The sequence below is a fragment of the Piliocolobus tephrosceles genome, chromosome 17 (assembly GCF_002776525.5).
Source record: "Piliocolobus tephrosceles isolate RC106 chromosome 17, ASM277652v3, whole genome shotgun sequence".
Taxonomy (NCBI): domain Eukaryota; kingdom Metazoa; phylum Chordata; class Mammalia; order Primates; family Cercopithecidae; genus Piliocolobus; species Piliocolobus tephrosceles.
Genome location: NC_045450.1, coordinates 41748686 through 41768023, shown reverse-complemented (window position 1 = coordinate 41768023; position 19338 = coordinate 41748686). Strand labels below are relative to the sequence as shown.

Below are 19338 nucleotides of genomic sequence, written 5' to 3'. Positions count from 1 at the left end.
GACCCAGGCCGTGAGCTTGAAGCTATTCTCTAAGGGAGGAGAGGGCCCAGGGAAGACGGGGCCATGGAAGCCGCTGCGGGTTCAGCCTCCTCTCCCCTCTCCCTCCCCTGTCCCATCACCCCGCAGGGATTACCTGAGTGTCTTCCTGGCCTGGTCCTCTTTGGAGAAGTGAATCCGGAAGCTCTGCTCTGAGCCCAGGCTGCAGAGAGAAGGGCCTCTGGAAGCACGGTGCCCAGACGTGCCATCCTCCTAGGCACCCAGGGCACCCACGGGGCACAGAGAGGGAAGCGGGGCTGCACCCACAGGGACAAGGGAGGATGGAGGCCTCAGAACCAGAGGAGACCCACAAACTCATTCTGTGAGCATGGCAATACCTGGCCTTCCCACCCCATGTCCTCTGTGGTCCCCACGGCACCTGGGCATCAGGGGATGGAAATTATGATCCTATGCTCAGGAAACCCTGAGATTCAGAGAGAGGCAGAGGTTGCCCCAAGCCAACCAGATGGAAGGCTATAAAGTGTGGGTGTCTTACTTCTCCCATCATCAGCCAGGGGCACCTGCTGACCAGCAGAAAAGGGCTTTTTGGGGACCAACATCCCCTTACTTCACTGAAGCCTCCCGGACACGTGGGCAGGAAGGCAGGGTCTCCACCAGGTACAGGGCACTTTCCTGAGAAACGCTGTTGTGACTCAGACTAGAAGGGAAATGGGGATGAGAATGGGAGTGAGGGCAGGACCTCCATGGAGCCCTGCCCAGCCCCCTCCATCTCCCCTCCAGCTGTCATTTCTGGGAAAAGAAACCTCCATGCCTAAGCATCCATCTCCAGATGGAACACTGAGGCTCAGAAGGACACCATCCCCACACAGGCAGAACTGGCACCAGACCCTGAGTCTGTGAGCGCAGCACTCACCCTGCCCGCTGCCGCTGTGGTCTGGGGCAGGGCACTGGCAAGGCTGGGCTGGCAGCTCTAGCCCCGAAAAAGCACAAAGCTCCGTTGCCTAGCAACAAGTGGTGTCCTGGCGCTGGCTGTCACTCCCCTGGGTCACTGGGGAGATGGGGCAAGCATGTGGATAACTTCCTAAGGCACTTTGCCTGCTGCAGGGACATCTCCAAATTTATGTCCCACAGATTGGGTCAGAAGGACATCAGGGACAGGATGGACCAGGAGCCAGGCGGCTGCAATCCCACATCAGCTGACTGGGGACGGAATGTTGCTTCCCTGTCCCCAGGTCCGTTTGGCTGTAGGGGTGCATGGAGGGGCAACTCCACCCTGCCATGAGTCACAGCCTCTCTTGGGTGTTTGGTGGAGGCTCTGCCATGGTGGGTGTGAGGGACGGAGGATAGGACTCCAGGCCAGGGGAGTGAAGGCAAGGGAAGGCTCGCCCCTTGCCCTCTGCAGACCTTGTCCTCTGGAGCTCCGGGCGATGCCCTCAGAAGGAGCCCCCTCATGCTTTTGGCCCAGGGAAGGCTTCATCCTTGCTATCTGTCCTTCATGCTGCTTTCCACTTACTCAAGCAAACCAGAGATGGGCATCTGCGGCAGACATTCCAGAAGGCATCTGAGCCCGCTGTCACCCAGCAGGTTTGCTGAGAGGCTGTAGGGAGTAAGGAGCAGTGGCGGTGATCAGAGGTGCCTCCTCAGCCTGAGATGCTTCTCAGTTACCAGGAGCCTGCATCCACTGTCACTGCTACTGGACCCCATGTCAGGGTCACCAGCGCCACCACCATCACCACTATCACCACCATCAATCACCACCACCACCAATATCACCACCACCAGTATCAGCACCATCACCACCACCACTTTCATTATCACCACAATTCTACACCACCAAGCCCAGTACCACCATCACCATTGCTTCCATCACCACTAGAACGACCAGCAACTCCTACATTCTCTGCTACCATCCCCTCCCCAGCACCACAGTAAATCTGTCCTCATCGTCCTCTTCCATATCGGGTGACCACTCCCAGCTCATGTGCCTCCAGCAGGCTTTCAGGGGTTAAAGAAAAACCAATTTGCCTTTACCACGCCCTCAGCCTGCATTATTTGGGATCCACAGTTTTTGAATGAGAGGAAATTCAAGGAAAAAAAAATGTTTGGAGGATGCATTAAACCCATAGATTTCTTCTTTTAATCTGGGAATACAATGTCAATATTGGAAACCTCACCTGAAGTTTCTTACTTCCCTTCATTGCAGCATTCTGTGGTTTTATTTATTTATTTATTTATTTATTTATTTATTTATTTATTTATTTATTTTGAGATGGAGTCTTGCTCTGTTGCCCAGGCTGGAGTGCAATGGCACGATCTTGGCTCACTGCAACCTCTATCTCCCAGGTTCAAGCGATTCTCCTGCCTCAGCCTCCCAAGTAGCTGGGATTACAGGCATGTGCCACCACGCCCGGCTAATTATTTTTGTATTTTTAGTAGAGACAGGTTTTCACCATGTTGATCAGGCTGGTCTTGAACTCCTGACCTCAGGTGATCCAACCACTTTGGCCTCCCAAAATGCTGGGATTACAGGCATGAGCCACCACGCCCAGCTAGTTTTAGCTACAGTGTCAGAAATAATATAACCAGTGTGTCCTGGAGCATCTGATTTTCCTCCAGGTCTGTGACATTTTTGATGCTTGTTAATTTCTTCTTTTCCTGAGAAACGTCATTTAAAAATTGGTTTGTCTTATGAAGCCACTTAATAAAATAGTCTTTAAAATAAGAAAAATTGGCCGGGTGCAGTGGCTCAAAGCTATAATCCCAGCACTTTGGGAGGCTGAAGCACGCGGATTGCCTGAGGTCAGGAGTTCGAGACCAACCTGGCCAACATGGTAAACTCTGTCTCTACTGAAAATACAAAACTTAGCCGGGCATGGTGGCTCACGCCTGTAATCCCAGCTACTCGGGAGGCTGAGGCAGGAGAATTGCTTGAACCCAGGAGGTGGAAGTTGCAGTGAGCCGAAATCGTACCACTGCACTCCAGCCTGGGTGGCAGAGCGAGATGCCATCTCAAAAAAAAAAAGAAAGAAAGAAAGAAAGAAAGAAAGAAAGAAGGAAAGAAAGAAAGAAAGAAAGAAAAAAGAAAAATTTCCCTCTATAATGAAAAACAAAAAACTCAAAGACATATTTCTGATTCATATCTTTTTAAAATACATTCCAAGCGCAGTGGCTCATGCCTGTAATCTCAGAAATGAAAATTGTGTGGCATTTTTGGTGGACTGCTCTCTCTTTATTTCCCACTGGTCCTAGGCTGGATTCCTAATGCGTGTGAGCAGGGACTCTGCATTTTACTAGCTGTGTGACTTTGGGCAAGTTCTCACACTCTGTGTCTCAGTTCCCTCATCTGTAAAACGAGAACAATACTAGTATCCAGGGATACGGGAAAGATAAAAAGAACACATCAAGCACTTAGAGGAGAAAGTGCTCAATAGGTGTTAGCTATTATTATTCCACCCATGCAGGGGTACTCAACCCAAGACAGGCCACACAGATACCACATCTCAACAATACAAGAGACTGTAAGACCCCACCCTGGCTGGCTCTGCGTCCCTCCTCAGGCAGAGTCATTTAGTACTTTTAACCACCTGCTGAGCCAACAATGAATCTTGCGTTTTAGCCCCCATCTGCCAGCAGAGTTTGCACACACTTGAGGCTGAGGGCCAAGTCAGAGGGCGCACCGTGGAACTAGCTCCACTACTCCGAGAGTCGGGGCGGGAGAGAGAAAATTGATTCAGGGAAGCTTTGGGTATGTGACCCAAAGTCTCAGGCATCACTGACAGCTGGTCCTGAGAGGCACAGGCAGGCACATGACTATATGGGCACTCATGAACCCTCTTATCCCCTCCAGTGCCCCTCAGGCATGCATCCATGCTCCTCTCCTTCCTCCTCCTCCCTCAACTTACTCCACCTGGCTGAGGTCTTTACACTTGCTCAGCAACCTGCACAGTGACTCCACATGCTCCTGGCTGAGGCTGCAGCCCGTGAACCTGCTGGACAGAGGTAGAGGGGACAAGCAGGGGATGGGGCGTTTGGCCACTGAGACCACCTCTACCCTGGCTAGTCCAGGGCACAGTCTCCCAGCTCCAGGTGGGTCTCCACTCAAGCTTGGACCCTCTGGAAGTGTCCAGAATCCACTGCTCCCACCCCCACAGTAGATCCTACCCGGACCTGTGTTTCTTCATGCTGGGGCGAAATAAGTCCCTCTGCAGGGCTGTTCCACGGGAATGTGTTGTGCTAGGCAGTCTGTATGCTGCTCTGGCCACCCAGGAGGCAGATCTACTGGTTCCCAACATCAACTAGCTGCCTGGGCATGGTTCACGGGGGCTTACCCACAGCACACGCCTTCCTGCTCCTCATTGGATCTGAAGTGCAGGGTTGCATGGTGAAGAGACCTGGAGCAGACAGCACCTGGGTGAGACAGCTGTGGCCACAGCCTCAGGATGTCCCCACGAGGCCAGCACCCCTCCTCCAGAAGCCCAGTCTCTAGTTGGGTCCTACTGTCTTCATCCTACCCCCTCATACCCACCAGACTCCAGGCGCAACCCTTCAGGACTAGTCCTGGCTGTCCCAGGGGAATGCTCACCTGAGATCCACCTTTTTAACCCGTGGGCACAGGCTTAAGGTGTTGGCCAGCAGGAAGGGGCTTTTCGGGGACAGTCCCGTCTGGCTCAGCCTGAAAAGGAAAGGGGGTAGATCCCAGCAAGATGAGTGGACAAGGAACCTGTCTAGGCTGGAGGGTAAGGAAAGGGAGGATGGGGACGGGTAGCAGCTCAGCAAGGCAATACGGAAACAGGCAGGGGCTCAAGAGGCACAAATAGGGCTGAGGGTCAGGCAGATTTGGATTTGAGTCCCAGTTCTGCTTACTGGCTGTGTGACCTTGGACAAGTGACTTCACCCCTCTGAGCTTCAGTTTCCTTATCTGGAAATCAAGACTTGTCACGTATGACGCTCGAGGTATATGAGAATTTAATTACATCATGCAGGTGCGCTGCCGGGCATGGGATCTGTGCTTGCTGCTATTATTACTATTGCTTTTACCTGCAAGCACACATTTCACAGGCGAGTCCTTGCTCACGGAGAGGGGGAAGCTTCAGGCCCTTTGGACACAGGTTTTAAACCTTAGCGCTATTGAGATGTGGGGTCTGATAATTCCTTGTTGTTGGGGGCTGTCCTGTGCCCTATAGGATGTTTAGCAGCATCCCAGATCTCTAATCATTCGATGCCAGTAGCAGCACCCCTCATCCGCAGTCACGACCACCAAAAATATCTGCAGACATTTCCAAATGACCCCCAAGGGCGAAAATCACCCCCAGTTACAAACCACTGCCTTAGAGAAAGTGAGATGGGTCCACCTTGCTCTCAGAGGCAGCCTCAGCACCTCCATTTGCCTCACCCAGTAATCATCCTATCAGCTTGTCTGTAAATTCCATTCTCAAGATCCACCCTGAGTCTACCCACATCTATCCCACCCCAGCAATGATCAGCCCCCAGCATCCTTCAACCTGCTGCACACATCTCTTCCCATTCTCATTTCCACTCATATCTCCCAATCCCTTCTCTACCCAGCACTCAGACTGAACTTTTGAAAACCCAAATGAGGACCGGGCACAGTGGCTCATGCCTGTAGTCTCAGCACTTTGGGAAGCCGAGGCGGGTGGATCACTTGAGGTCGGGAGTTTGAGACCAGCCTGGTCTGTCTCTACTAAAAATACAAAAATTAGCTGGGCATGATGGTGCACGCCTGTAATCCCAGCTACTTGGGAGGCTGAGGCACAAGAATTTCCTGAACCTGGGAGGCGGAGGTTGTAGTGAGCTGAGATTGCGCCATTGCACGCCAGCCTGGGTGACAGAGTGAGACCCTGTCCCCACCCTCCCCCACGAAAAAGAAAGAAAGAAAACCCAAATTATTCCTCTCCCTTTCATGTTCCCAGGAACAAAAGTCTAAACTCTTCCCATGGACGCCAGGCCCTGTGCGACCCAACCTGAACTCCTCTCTCTCTTCCTGCTCTCCTCGGACTGTCCCTGCCAGCCACTGTGCTCTCACTGCATTGGTTCTGCGCTGTTCTTCCTGGAGCCCACCAAGCTTAATCATGCCTCAGGGCCTCACACACGCCGTTCCCTCTGCCTAGAATGCAGTTCCCTGCTCTTCACAAGGTGAGCTCTCTCTCTTCCTTTAGGTCCCAGCTCAGCATCCCTCCTCAGAGACGTTCCCCGATGGCTTCTGCCATCATCTAAATCACCTCTCCAGCCACTCTTCACCACATCCCGAGAAAATTCCCTTATAACTGGCTAAGTTCATCTTATTTTACTTTATTTTTCAGCTCCCACTACTATAAGATGAGCTCCAAGAAGATAAGGACATAGTCAACTTTTTCTGCCGTGTCTCCAGCCCCTCACACAGTGCCTGGCCCACAGTAGGGGCACAAGCACTACAGGCTGAGTACTATAAAGTTTAAACCCTGGCAAGGGGTCAGGCTGACCACCCCACTCCAAAGGCAGACAAGGAGTCGGGGTGAAGCTGTGTGACTTAGGCAAAGAGAAGTTCCTCTCTGGTCTGAGGTTAACAACCTGTTCAATTTTAACCTGCCACCTTTTATGTCCAAAGGAGTCCTTTCTGACTCATTCTTTCCAGGCAGGGGGGACTATTACAGGGTGCTGTGAGCTGGGCTATACTGGACTATTACATGGGGTGCTATGAGCTGGGCTATACTTACCCCTGGAATGTGGTCACGTCTCCTCCCTCCCTCCCAGATAAAACCCAAGCGTAAGTGAGATCCTGGAGGTGATGTGAGCCATCTTAGGCATTCCAGAGAGCCCCAGCCTTTCCACTGATGTCATTAACATTATGATTTACTTTCCTGTTGTATTTTTTCATCTCAGCTGCAGCTGCTTTCCCCATCACTAGAAGAATGTTTAAAGTAAGAAAGTTATTTTTAAATTTTTCTTCTAAAACTTTTTTTTTCTTTTTCTTTTTTGAGATGGAGTTTCGCTCTTGTCGCCCAAGCTGGAGTGCAATGGTGCGTGCGATCTCGGCTCACTGCAACCTCCGCCTCCCAGGTTCAAGCAATTCTCCTGCCTCAGCCTCCCAAGTAGCTGGGATTACCGGCACCCACCACCACACTTGGCTAATTTTAGTACTTTTAGTAGAGACGGGATTTCACCACATTGGCCAGGCTGGTCTCAAACTCCTGACCTCAGGTGATCCACCTGCCTCGGCCTCCCAAAGTGCTGGGATTATAGGCATGAGCCACCGCACCCGGCCTAAATCCTTTTAAAGTTCTAACCAGTCTGAGCTGAAATTAGAAGATAGTTTTAATACTTTGGGGGATGCTGCTTAAATTCCTTTTTTGCAGAGTTTGTGATCTTTAAAAAACAGTGTGTGATATATACAGGACCTACATCTGTACAGCCCTTTTCTACGAGTGGGTGACCTTCCCGTGGGTGGGGAGAAGTAGGACAGCTCATTTGTCACAGATCTTCCATTTCTTAAGTTGATTTTAGAACAACTTATTTGAGTCCCAACCCTGGGGGAATGGGCGGAGAATATTAATCCCATTTGTCAGATGAGGAAACTGAGACGCAGAGGAGGCAAACGATGTCCCCTGAGGTTGACAAAGTATTAGGGCGGAACGGGAAGCAGATTTGAGTCCCCAGTTGTGCCGGGTAAAATGAGAAAACAATCTAAGGGAAGAACGGAGCGGGTGGGGGGGTAAAGGGGAGTTGAGGGGTTAGAGGGCAGGTACAGCTTTGCCATGGAGGAGCCTTAGGGACATGAGCACAAGGAACTGGGAAATAGGAAAAACTCTTCGTCTTACTGCAGCAGGCTCAGCTGAGGGAGTCGAGGGAGGCAGTCCAGCAGAGTCTCCAGGCTCTGGTCACTCAGGAACTCGCAGGACAATCTGTGAAACCAAGCATGTGGATGAGGTGGGGGAAACCTTCCAGGAAAGCAGGAAGCACGGCCTCACAGCCAGAGCCTTCTGGAGATGGGACCTAACCAGGGTCACCTGAAACATTCTCTCCTAGCACTGGGTCCATGGGTTATCCGTGGGGCTGGAAGAAGAGGAAGGTCTTGTAAGTTTGGAAAATACGGGGTTAAGCCAAATTAAATGGTTTTGTTTGCTGCAGGGCTTCTCTGAGGCTGTGATAGGCTGCTGTGCATTATGAATTTCCAAGGAGCTACAGCAGACTTTTCCCCAAACTAAATGGACTAGCAGAATTAATTTTTGAGGGCCATGAAAGTCAGTGTTCTGCAAAACATGTTTGTTAAGAAAAGAAGGTGGCTGGGCATGGTGGCTCATGCCTGTAATCCCAGCACTTTGGGAGGCTGGGGTGGGTGGATCACTTGAGGTCAGGAGTTCGGGACCAGCCTGGGCAACATGGCAAAATTCCACCTCTACTAAAAAAAAAATACAAAAAATTAGCCAGGTGTGGTGGTGCGCACCTGTAGTCCTAGCTACTCAGGAGGCTGGGGCATGGGAATCGCTTGAACCTGGGAGGCAGAGGTTGCAGTGAGCCAAGATCACACCACTGCACTCCAGCCTGAGTGACAGAGTCTCCATCTCAAAAAAGAAAGAAAGAAAAAAGAAAAGAAAACAATGCTGCCTCAACCCAGATGAGTGGATATGACAATGGAAATTCAGCATACAATAGGTCAGCAAAGGAGACAGGGACTGGCTCGGGTCTCTAGTTGCCCACTAACACCAGACCAACCAGCTCATCATTGTCCAGATAATTTGTCAGAACCCAGTGCATTTAGGAGAAACTCCAGATACCTGCCTTGCTGTCTCTGCTCTAGATGGAGGACCAGGATGACTCAAGGCTCTGAGCGCCCTGGGGTTTACATACAGCCCCCTTCCTGGGGGGCCTGGAGCCACTTCCCGACCCTGCAGACCTCTACTATGTTCTCCTGCTGCCTTCTCCACCTTCCCCTTCCTCTCCTTCTGTTCCTTCATCCTCTGCAGGCTGCCCTCTCCCCTCTCCGGGGCCTCCAAGAGCCTGGCCCATCTCCGCTGCTTTCTCCTCTGGCTGGTTGGAGGGGAGGCATGGAGTGCATCAACTGGCTTGGTGAGCTGGGGGGCAGGGTAGGGCGGGAGGAGCAGTCTGTGGTCCTGGGGCTGGAAGCCTCATGTTGGAGCCTCTGCCAGGGCCCAGGCTGGAAGCCCAACTCTACCCCTTCTGCCCCAGGGACTGGGCATAGGCTGCTGAGGCACAGTCAGGACCGGGGCCTTCATTGAGGGGTGGTCTTTCTAGAAACACCTCCCGTATAGCGTCCCACCAGACCCCAAATACACCATGGGTTCTTGTTGGCAAAGGAGGTGCTTACACCCTCCTTTTATTTATTTATTTATTTTTTAAGCAATGGAATCTTTACTCTTTACCACATCCCACATGATATGCCCGTATGTACACAGGCAAAGTGGACCTGCAGTGCTTGAATTCAGGGAGTGGGGATGGAGCCCCACTATCTATCTTCCCTGGCGTCCCCGGTGGAACCCCAGCACACAGTTGGTTAGTCACTGGACTTCAGCATTGAGTACCTTGATGACTATTTATAACAATAATCCTGCAAGTGATCACAGTACTCTACAGTTGGTAAAGTGCTTTCATATTCGCTATTGCACTTTCTCGAACCACAGGTGACGGAGGGGGCCCTGAAACTCCCACCTGTGCTCAAACCACCCAGCACTGCCAGTGGGCTTTATTTATTTATTCATTCATTCATTCTTTTGAGATGGAGTCTTGCTTTGTTGCCCAGGCTGTATTTATTTATTCTTTTGAGATGGAGTCTTGTTCTGTTGCCCAGGCTGGAGTACAATGGCACGATCTCAGCTCACCACAATCTCTGCCTTCTGGGTTCAAGTGAGTCTCCTGCCTCAGCCTCCCAAGTAGCTGGGATTATAGGTGTGCGACACCATGCCCAGCTAATTTTTGTATTTTTAGCAGAGACGGGGTTTCACCATGTTGGCCAGGCTAGTCTTGAACTCCTGACCTCATGATGCACCCACCTTGGCCTCCCAAAGGGCTGGGATTACAGGCGTGAGCCACCACACCAGGCCCCCAGTGGGCTTTTTATATGAAGCTTCCTCTGCGGGTGGTTTGCCTTGGCCAGAAGAGCCTGCATCCCAGTCTCCTTGTGTTCCCAGGATGTGGCCCAGTGCTTGGTATACAATAGGTACTTAACAGTCAAATCATGTAAGAGTGCTTTTTGTAGCACTGACTGCAGTGCTACACAAAATAAAATACAACACCTAGAAGCAGTTTGGATCTCAATCTAGACCAAGCTTGTCCAGCCCACATAGCCTGCTGCATGCAGCCCAGGATGGCTTTGAATACAGCCTAACAAAAATTCGTAAATTTTCTTAAAACACTATGATATTTTTTTTGGTGTTTTAAAAAAATTTTTTTTAGCACATCAGCTATCACTAGTGTTATTGTATTTTATGTGTGGCCCAAGACAATTCTTTTTTTTCTTCCAATGTGGCCCAGGGAAGCCAAAAGATTGGACACCCCTGATCTAGACTCTAGAAGGGTGTGGTGGAATAACTTGCAGCTCATCCTATACTGTGGCAATTTAGTATTAAAAGGCATCAGTATACACTCTGTGAAAACAAGAGACAATCAGGGACCACTGACCATTGGATGACTTTAAGGAATTATCATTAGTAGGGTAGGTCTGGGCCAGGCGCAGTGGCGCACGCCTGTAATCCCAACACTTTGGGAGGCTCAGGCAGGTGGATCACTTGAGGTCAGGAGTTCGAGACCAGCCTGGCCAACATGATGAAACCCTGTCTCTACTAAAAATACAAAAATTAACCAGGTGTGATGGCACGCTCCTATAATCCCAGCTACTCAGGAGGCTGAGGCAGGAGAATCGCTTGAACCCAGGAGGCAGAGGTGGCAGCAAGCCGAGATCGTGCCATTGCACGCCAGCCTGGGCAACAAGAGCAAAACTCTGTCTCAGAAAAAAAAAATAGTGTAGGTCTGATAATGATTTTATGGTTATGTGTTTGAATCTGGAGAAGGACATGGGAAGGCCACACTCCAGGGGGTCAAACTGGATTATCTGGTTGGAAGGGCTGGAAGGGCATTTGAGATGGGGCTGGAAAGCAAGAAAAAAGACTGAAGCAAAATGGAAAACACAGATGCTATGAAAACACAGTGCATGAAACTATAGAATGCAGCTAGTCGATTATGGCAAACAGGTAGAAACTGAATATGCAAATAGACAAGGAGTAGACGGTCCTGTGGACACATGACAACATGGATTTGATGAGAGAAGAGATTGTTTAGGTGAGGCAGGTTTTGTCTTGGATTTCTTTATTTTAAGGTAATTACTGTAATAGAATCACCACAATGACAATAAAAGGAAAGGCTGACCAGCCGCTGTGCAGATGAGGAAGCTGAGGCCCAGGGAGTTAAAGCCCTTTTGAGCCAAGAGTCCTGATTCCAGGTCCAGTCTCTGGTCCCAGACCCAGGTGTTCTGGGGTGAGTGAGGTGATAACCCCATGGAGACAGGGGGTGCCTTGAGGAAGGGCTTTCAGAAGTGCTACGCTCCAGCCATGGAGGCGGGTCCAAGTGAGGGCCTGGGTGAGGCTCCAGGGGTGGGGTCGGAGGTAGACAGGGCTCCCAGGTGCCCTGAGTTGAGTGGATGGTGCAGGTAAAGGCTTCCCCAGACCAGCACAACATCTCCCAGTGGGAGACATGTGCTGCCTAAGGCTGGGGGCTGCCGAGAAACAGCCAAGTTTCTACCAAAGGCCAGGGGACTCTCGTGGGGCAGGGCTGGTGGGAAGAAACCAAGAAAGACTCACCTGGCTTCTAACCAGGAAGCCCCCTCCCAGGTCACTGGGCAGATCCCCACATGGCGCCCTCTGGGGCTGTGTCCTCATTACTTACTGGAGTTCCAGGGGTCCTGGGCACTCCTTCAGAGTGGCACAGAGGTGGGTGAGGCTTGGGGGCTCCAGAGGACACTCACTGAGGCTGCAAAGGGGCAATGGGCAGGGCAGGGGATCAGAGAAAGCCCAGGGTCCCTGGCTAGCCCCAGGGGCTCTCTCCTTCTCCTATCATCCCTCACTCTAAGTGGGAGGCCACAGGCCCCTTCCCCTGTGGGGCACTCGCTACCCTCCCGAATCTCCCCTGCAGCCCCCATTCCTCTTGCCCTGACAGCAACAGTGCAGGACCCTGAGTTCCCAGCTGCCCTTGTCAGTGACTCTCCAAGTCCTCCCCACCGCCCCCTCCAGAGCCCAGGCCACCATCCTCATTCACCTTGACCATTTAACACCCTCTGGGCTTCCACTCTTGCCTCCCTGCAATCCCTCTCCGCCCCGCAAGTGTCTCACATTTTAACACTGCAAATCTGACCAGGCGTCTCCCTGTTACCCTCTGTGGCTCCCCATTGCCCTGGGGCTAAAAGTGAAATTGAAATGTCCTTCCCAGGGCCTCACTTGCCTCCACTTTCCTGGAGGCCTAGAGAGAGGTGGGGCCAAGTCAGGGTCTCACAGCCTCTCATAGCAGAGCTTGCAGATGGGGAGTGCATTTGTGGGGAGAGAGGCCAACCCCTTTCTTTCTGGAAAATGGGTGTTCCCTAGAGCAGATGGAGACCCCAGGCAGGGAGTGGCTGAGCTGCTCTGTTTGCTTCACAGAAATGTGGAATCTTCTCTCCAAGGAGAATGCGGGGCATGGGCCAGCTGAGCTGCCCCTCAGGGCCCAGAGCCCCCCCACTCCCAGTACCCCTCACACTCACCACTCTTTCTTTTCCTCTTCTCTTAAACTCCCTCTCTTCCCTCTATCCCAATCCCCAGCCCTAGCCCCTGCCAGCTCTGACCCCTCTGACGCCTCATCCCTGTTGTGGTTACCCCCAAACAAGAAGTGCTGGGACAGTACCGGAGGCTCCTGGGGATGCAGCGCCGACGGAACCCCAAGAACTCGGCTCCAGCTGGGAAGTCTGGCGAAGATCCAGTGGCCCATACATCCCTAGGAGGGGGATCATTTAGAAAGGAAAGTTCAGATCACCCACATTGGACTCCCAGACTTGGAAAGTCAGGGCTGGAAGGCATCTCAGAGACAATGAAGTCACTCGATCCTAGTTCAGTCCCTCATTGTTCAGATGGGAAAACTGAGGCTCAGGGAAGGGAAGCCCGAGTTAGAAAAGCCAGCAGCTCGTTCCTGTCCAGGTGAGCAGGCAGGAGGATCCAAGACAGAGCCTCTCTGACCATTGCTTGGCATCATGTGACTTCTGCCTCCCTGTATGTCAGTTCTTTGGGCTTCAAGAACCCGGGAGTTCCCCAGAAACAGAGATCCTATCCTGGGAAGCAAGACCACCCAGGCTGGAGCCACCCCTGGCTCCTGACAGCCCACCTGTGTGGCAGTGCCTTTTCTTGACACATTAGCTGTGGATTCTGTCTGCCCAGCCAGCTGCACTTGGGCCCACCCTGTCCTCTGCCACTGCTCCCAGCTGAGGCCAAGAGGCCTGATCCCACTAGAGGGCAGCCGGGAACATCATCAAGAGCTAAACTGGTATTGGTTGGTTACTGCGAAGACATGGAAACTTTTTTTTTCAGAGCACCAACGGCCCCTGCCTTCAGAGCGTGAAAGGGCAGTGACATGTATGAAGGGGTGAGTGTACAAAATTCCCCGAAAGGCAAAAGCACAAATATTCTCCTGTCTCCTCCCACACAGCAGCAATCTGCTGGCACCTGCTCTGCTCTGGTACCTCTCCCAACCATATCCCTCCCTTCCTCCCATCTGCATTGCCTCCTTCCAAGGGGAAAACAGGGCAGTTGATTACTGACAATTTACAGGGCAGCGGGGGAGGGGGTGGTGGTTACTGAAGTGGTGATTAAACCTAGTGTGCCCCACCTGGGTGGTTTAACTGAGGACTGAGTGGTTAGCATGGGTCTGGGGGGTGGGGGACCTGCAGCAGATGGGGACCAGAGTGGGAGGGGACTCCCCCACCCTGAGCATTCCCTTCTCACCTGCCTGTCTTGTCACCTCTCAGGAGGATATGTTGGCTCTCAAAGCTGGAAGCAGAGAGGAGGCAGCAGTTTGAAAATGGGCAAAGACCAACTTCCCTGGTAGTGGCAAGAACCCAGACTGGTCAGGGCAAGGAGGGCCTGGGGTGGCCTGCTTTCTCAGCAAACAAGAAACAGATTAAGCAACAATTACACGTATCAAGGCATGTGCAAAACACACCACTGACATTTCTCATTTGATTCTCACAATGAACAATGAGGTAAGAAATTCTTCTTTGTTGTTGTTTCGAAGAAAGGGTCTCGCTGTATTGCCCAGGCTGGAGTGCAGTGGTGCAGTCATGGCTCACTGCAGCCTCAACCTTCCCCAGCCTCAACTGATCCTACCGCCTCAGCCTCCCAAGTAGCTGGGACTACAGGCACGCCCCATGATGACTGTCTAATTTTTGTGTTTTTTGTAGAGATGGAGTTTTGCCATGTTGAGCAGGCTGGTCTCAAACTCCAGGGCTCAAACGATCCTCCTGCCTTAGCCTCCCAAAGTGCTGGAATTACAGATCTGAGCCATTGTGCCTGCCATTTTTTTTTCTTCGAGACAGAGTCTCGCTCTGTTGCCCAGGCTGGAGTGCAATGGTGTGATCACAACTCACTGCAGCTTCAATCTCCTGGGCCTAAGCAATCCTCTCACCTCAGCCTCCCAAGTAGGTGCATGCCATCATGCTTGGCTAATTTTAAAAGTTTCTATAGAGGTGGGGGTGGGTCTCATTATGTTGTCCAGGCTGGTTTCATACTCCTAGAATCAAGTGATCCTCCTACCTTGGCCTCCCAAAATGCTGGGATTACAGGGGTGAGCCATAGTGCTTGGCCCCCAGATTTCTTAAAAGTCTCCGAGGACAATCCAAAGAATGAGTGAGGCAGAGTCAATGAACTCTCTAATGGTGGATTTGGAGAAATCTGAGCATCCATGAGGCCATACTTTTTCATTCATTTGATTATTCATTCATTCAGTGGACACCCATCACATGCTCTCTGGATCTGATACTGCCCAAGGTGCTAAGGATGATAGCTCGGCATGAACTTGATGGATGAGGGGCTCACGTGGGAGCAGATGGCCTGTGGGATGGGGGACAGAGGCAGGGCTGGGGGCAGAGATGCATGCTCACCTGATGTCTAAGTGGAAGAGCCACTGCAGAGTGGAGAAGCACCGAGCTAAACCCAACACAGCATCCAGGGACAAACCGTTCTCACTGAGGCTGGGGATCACAGAAGTGGCACAATGGAGGTCACTCAGGACCCAAACACATCCTCTTTGTGGTCAGGGCACAGGGCAGGGGAGGGCTCCCTGGTCCTAGATGACAGAACCCACTGAACCCAAGATGGTCAGAGAGCACCCCTTTCAAGTCCTCCTGGTGCAGATGGGGAAACGGAGTCCCAGAGAGAAGCAAGGTCTCGCCCAAGGTTATGAGACATGTTGGTGACAGAGCTGAGATGGGAACCCAGGTTTGTGATGCATCTGAGGAGTGCTTTCTGGCTGGAGATGGGAACCCAGGTTTGTGATGGATCTGAGGAGTGCTTTCTGGCTGGAGCTGGGCCTTGTTTTCTCCACCTGATAAGGGAGGGGTGGTGCCCAGTACAAAATGAAAATGTGGGGTCTCTTGTTCCGAAAGCAGGAACAAAGCGTCTCCTTTCTTTCACGGTCAACTTGTCATTGTTTTCTATTTACTATTTAATGCTGCACTCCCCTCCCACGGGGACACGGGTAGGGCGAGTGTGAACCCTCACAGCACCAGGTCACAAGTCCGGAGTAATAAGAAGGTCACATGAGGATGTACTAAAACCTCCAGTCTTCATGTAATTTGCCTGCAATGGTTAGGCCTTTCTTCCTTCCCAGGTGCAGGCCCTGAACAGGAACCAAGGCAACTCCCTTCCTTCCCAGCACTGCACAAAAAGAGGGTGTGAGCAGGAGATCCTTAGGCCACAGCACTCATTCCAGAGATTGTAGCCACCAACAGAGGCCACGCCTGCAATTTATGTATTTACTGACTGGGAACCAGGAGCTCAGAGAGGGGATGTAACTTGCCCAAAGTCACACAGCAAAGCGTGTGTCACAGAGCCAGCCTGGAATATAGGACCGGTGACCTCTCCCCGGGGCTCCTCTGGCTTTGGCCAAGAAGAGCTTGGGAGGAGGGAGCACTCTGTGAGCCAAAAGGACCGAGGGCATTTAGGGATCAAGAACTCTGGTACACTGCAGGCAAACTTTGGGGATTGCTCCCACACACTCTCTGCCAGGTACTCAGGGCGGCCTTGGCAGCCCTGGGTACCCTGCTTGAATGTCCTCTCTGGTACAAACCCTCCCTGCCTACCCTGACCATAGCTCAGCTAACAGCCCCAGCCCCTTCCAGCACCCCAGGGCCAGAATAACAGCTGCCAGCCGTTAGTCATACTTCGCACCCACACCTGCCCTCCCCAGGGTGGCCTCAGAAAGCCTGTTCAGAGCTGCAGAGACAGGTTCCAGAAGCGAAACCTTGAATCAGAAGTGGGATTATTGAGTCACAGACTCTCTGAGTAAGAATCATCTATCAGCTAGCCTTCACTGAGCACTTACATTGTGTTAGGGGCAATTTTCATGCATTTTCTGATTTAATCTTTACAATAACCCCAGGAAGGATGGGGATGGGACAGAGAACGCTCCCCCTACTCCCCCCTACTCCCCCGCCCTACCCCACCCCAGCCTCAGAGACTCTGCCTAGTGGGTTACTCACTTCAAGGACTGCAGAGCTCCCAGTCCTGGGAGCAACTGAGCCAACCGGGTTGCACCTTCATCCCCCAGAGCATTGCCTGAGAAGCTGGGGGTGGGGAGAAGGGAGGGGAGAACATCAGCAGGTGGGGAGTGGGTTGCTGGCAGCATGGTCCCTGCATTCCAGTCACTCAACTTCCTGAAACTGGACACAGCCCTGGGCTGCCAGGCCAGATCTCAGCAGATCTTGTGTGGGCAGCTGTTGTCTCCCCTAGGTTCTTATTCTGAGGTTCATGGACCTCTGGGGGACCAGGGGTGAGCCTCCGAGTGTGTCAGACATGGGGGATCTGTATTTTGGGAGGAAGAGTCACGACTTTCACCAGATTCTCCAAGGGGTTTCTGATTTCAGCAGGGAAAGAACAGTTGATCTAAATCTTAAAAACCAAACACAAACACCAACACTAACTCACTGTAATTGGCTCCACCCACCCACCTTCAAATGTACAAACCACTCACTCGAGGTGGAGGTGACCGAGGTGGCAGCTTCCTCCCAGAGCCTTGCAGAGCTGCTCTAGGTGCTTTGCTTGGAGGCCACAATGTGTCAGCCTGCCCAGGGGCAAAACCACAGCCCTGCATGTCCCGCCGAACAGAGGCGGGAAGGAGCTGCTTTCCCACCCCCCAGACACAGGCAGAAAAGGAGGCTTGCAGGAGAGGAGGGACTGGGATGTATCTGGCACCCAGACAGATGGACACACACCACACCCATAGGATGTCACATATAGGCAGAGGGTGGGCGGAGACACAGATGGAAGGAAACCAAGACACAGAGATTCAGAGAGAGAGCAGATCAGAGGAAGACAGATAAGACTGAAATAACAGATAAATAAACTGATAAAACAGAAATATACAATGAGAGAGGGAAGAAATGAGAGAAAGAGGCAGAGGGACATAGGGAGATTGGGACAGACACAGACCAAGAGAGAAGGCAAGAAGAGTGCTGGTGGGAGCCCCCACGCCCTGGCCCCAGGATCATGAGAGAAGGACCCCGGTGCTCCCCTTCACCTCTTTTCAGAGTCCCCACAACTCCTTAGCTGCTGGGGGTCAGGGAGCTAAGGGGAGTGGGATCCCCTGGGCTTGAGAAGGTGGTTGAGGGGGCTGCCTTGTGAGCCCTGTCCGGGGTAGGTTGGGCAGGGGAGGTAGGAGGTAGGGAAGCCAGGCCATTACTCCTGGACACAGCGGGTCAGGCATGCTTCAGGGAGCACGTGGGGCCTGGGCGCAGGTTTGGGAGCAGGCTCTGAGCAGGGGAAGGGAAGGGGCTGGAATCACACACAGGGCTGGAGGCCATCACTGTACCTCATCCTTCGGGAGCTCAGAGGCAGCTCAGAGCGCATCTGGAGCGTGAGGCTGTCAAGAAATGCAGCCCTGGAGGGACATCACCAAGGCCAGTTTGAGCAAAGGCCATGTCTGCCATCTCCAGAATCCAACCTTAGCCTGGCCTTCCACCATTGAGCCCTATACTCCACCTAGAGTCAGTCAGACCTTGGTGCCAATTTGGCATCTCCACTTCCTGGTTGTGTGACCCTGGACAAATCACAGCCTCTCACTGGGAGACTGCATGTGAACCACCTTAGTTTGGTGCTTGGTGCATACATGGCAAGTGCTCAATTAACCTTGACTGCTATTATCATTAATCTCATCCTCCTCCTCATCTGTGCTTCAGAGATGTCAGCCCCAGCTCGAATTGAGCCTTCAGTAGTTCAGACTCTACAGAAGAGACTGTGGGTGGGCTTCGGGAGCGAAGAGCTGAGTCTCTGCCCATGTGCTGGGCTGGGGCAATCCAGGACCCTAATGGGTCCTTGTGCGAAAGGGATCCAGAAGTTCCGATCAAGACCAGAGCTACAGGCCAGACAATCCCCTGGGGTCAGGCTGGAGGGCTCCAGTCTCCCAGCATCCCCCTCCAGCTACCCAACTCCCGCCCTGGCATGCTACTTCCTACACACTGGGGCTCCTTTCAGGCACCAAGAGAGGCAGAGGTGGTCTGGCTTTGGACCCTCCCGCTTTGGGGCTGCATCCTTTGCCAAGCCTGCTCAATTCCCGCACTTCCGTGAATTTGTCCAGGTCGCCATGGCAGTTCACTGGCACTGCCCAGCTGAGGAGGGCAGAGAGGGGAATGTCCTGACTGAGCGTGGAGTTGGGGTGAAATCGGGCCCTACCTCTCCTGGGGCCCCTCCTGTTCCTGTGGCTCCTGGGCAAACATGAAGACCACAGTTTTGTGCTGCAGGCTGTGAAGAGAAAAGAGGGGTGAGGAAGCAAGAGGTTATTGGCTCCCTGTTGCTATTTCTTTTTGAGACAGAGTCTCACTTTGTTGCCCAAGCTGGTGTTCAGTGGTGCAATCAAGGTTCACTGAAGCCTCCACCTCCTTGGCTGAAGCAGTCCTCCCACTTCAGCCTCCCGAGTAACTGGGATTACCGGCTTGTGTCATCACGCCCAGCTAATTAAAAAAAAAAAAAGCATGTAGAGACAGAGTCTATGTTGTCTAGTCTGACCTCGAACTTCTGGGCTTAAGTGATCCTCCCACCTTGGCTTCACAAAATGCTGGGATGATAGGTGTAAGCCACCATGGCTGGCCTGTCACTTTTTACC

General features: G+C 52.3%; 1 protein-coding gene across 6 annotated transcripts in view; it reads right to left on the bottom strand.

Annotated features, from left to right (window-relative positions):
- NLRC5 (NLR family CARD domain containing 5) overlaps positions 1–19338 on the bottom strand; it is an 87989-nt gene that overhangs the window by 21843 nt on the left and 46808 nt on the right. For 5 of the 6 annotated variants that reach the window (XM_023209987.3, XM_023209991.3, XM_023209990.3 and 2 more), the window contains 15 exons: positions 18909–18977; positions 18049–18117; positions 17212–17301; positions 16721–16804; positions 15122–15211; positions 13968–14012; positions 12877–12966; positions 11890–11973; positions 7812–7895; positions 4580–4669; positions 4326–4388; positions 3900–3986; positions 1511–1594; positions 605–694; positions 134–199 (listed from right to left, as the gene is read on the bottom strand). In XM_023209987.3, the coding sequence (XP_023065755.2) occupies positions 134–199; positions 605–694; positions 1511–1594; positions 3900–3986; positions 4326–4388; positions 4580–4669; positions 7812–7895; positions 11890–11973; positions 12877–12966; positions 13968–14012; positions 15122–15211; positions 16721–16804; positions 17212–17301; positions 18049–18117; positions 18909–18977 (1185 nt within the window). The remainder of the gene's footprint in view (positions 1–133; positions 200–604; positions 695–1510; positions 1595–3899; positions 3987–4325; positions 4389–4579; positions 4670–7811; positions 7896–11889; positions 11974–12876; positions 12967–13967; positions 14013–15121; positions 15212–16720; positions 16805–17211; positions 17302–18048; positions 18118–18908; positions 18978–19338) is intronic. The other variant, XM_023209989.3, reaches the window with a different exon arrangement.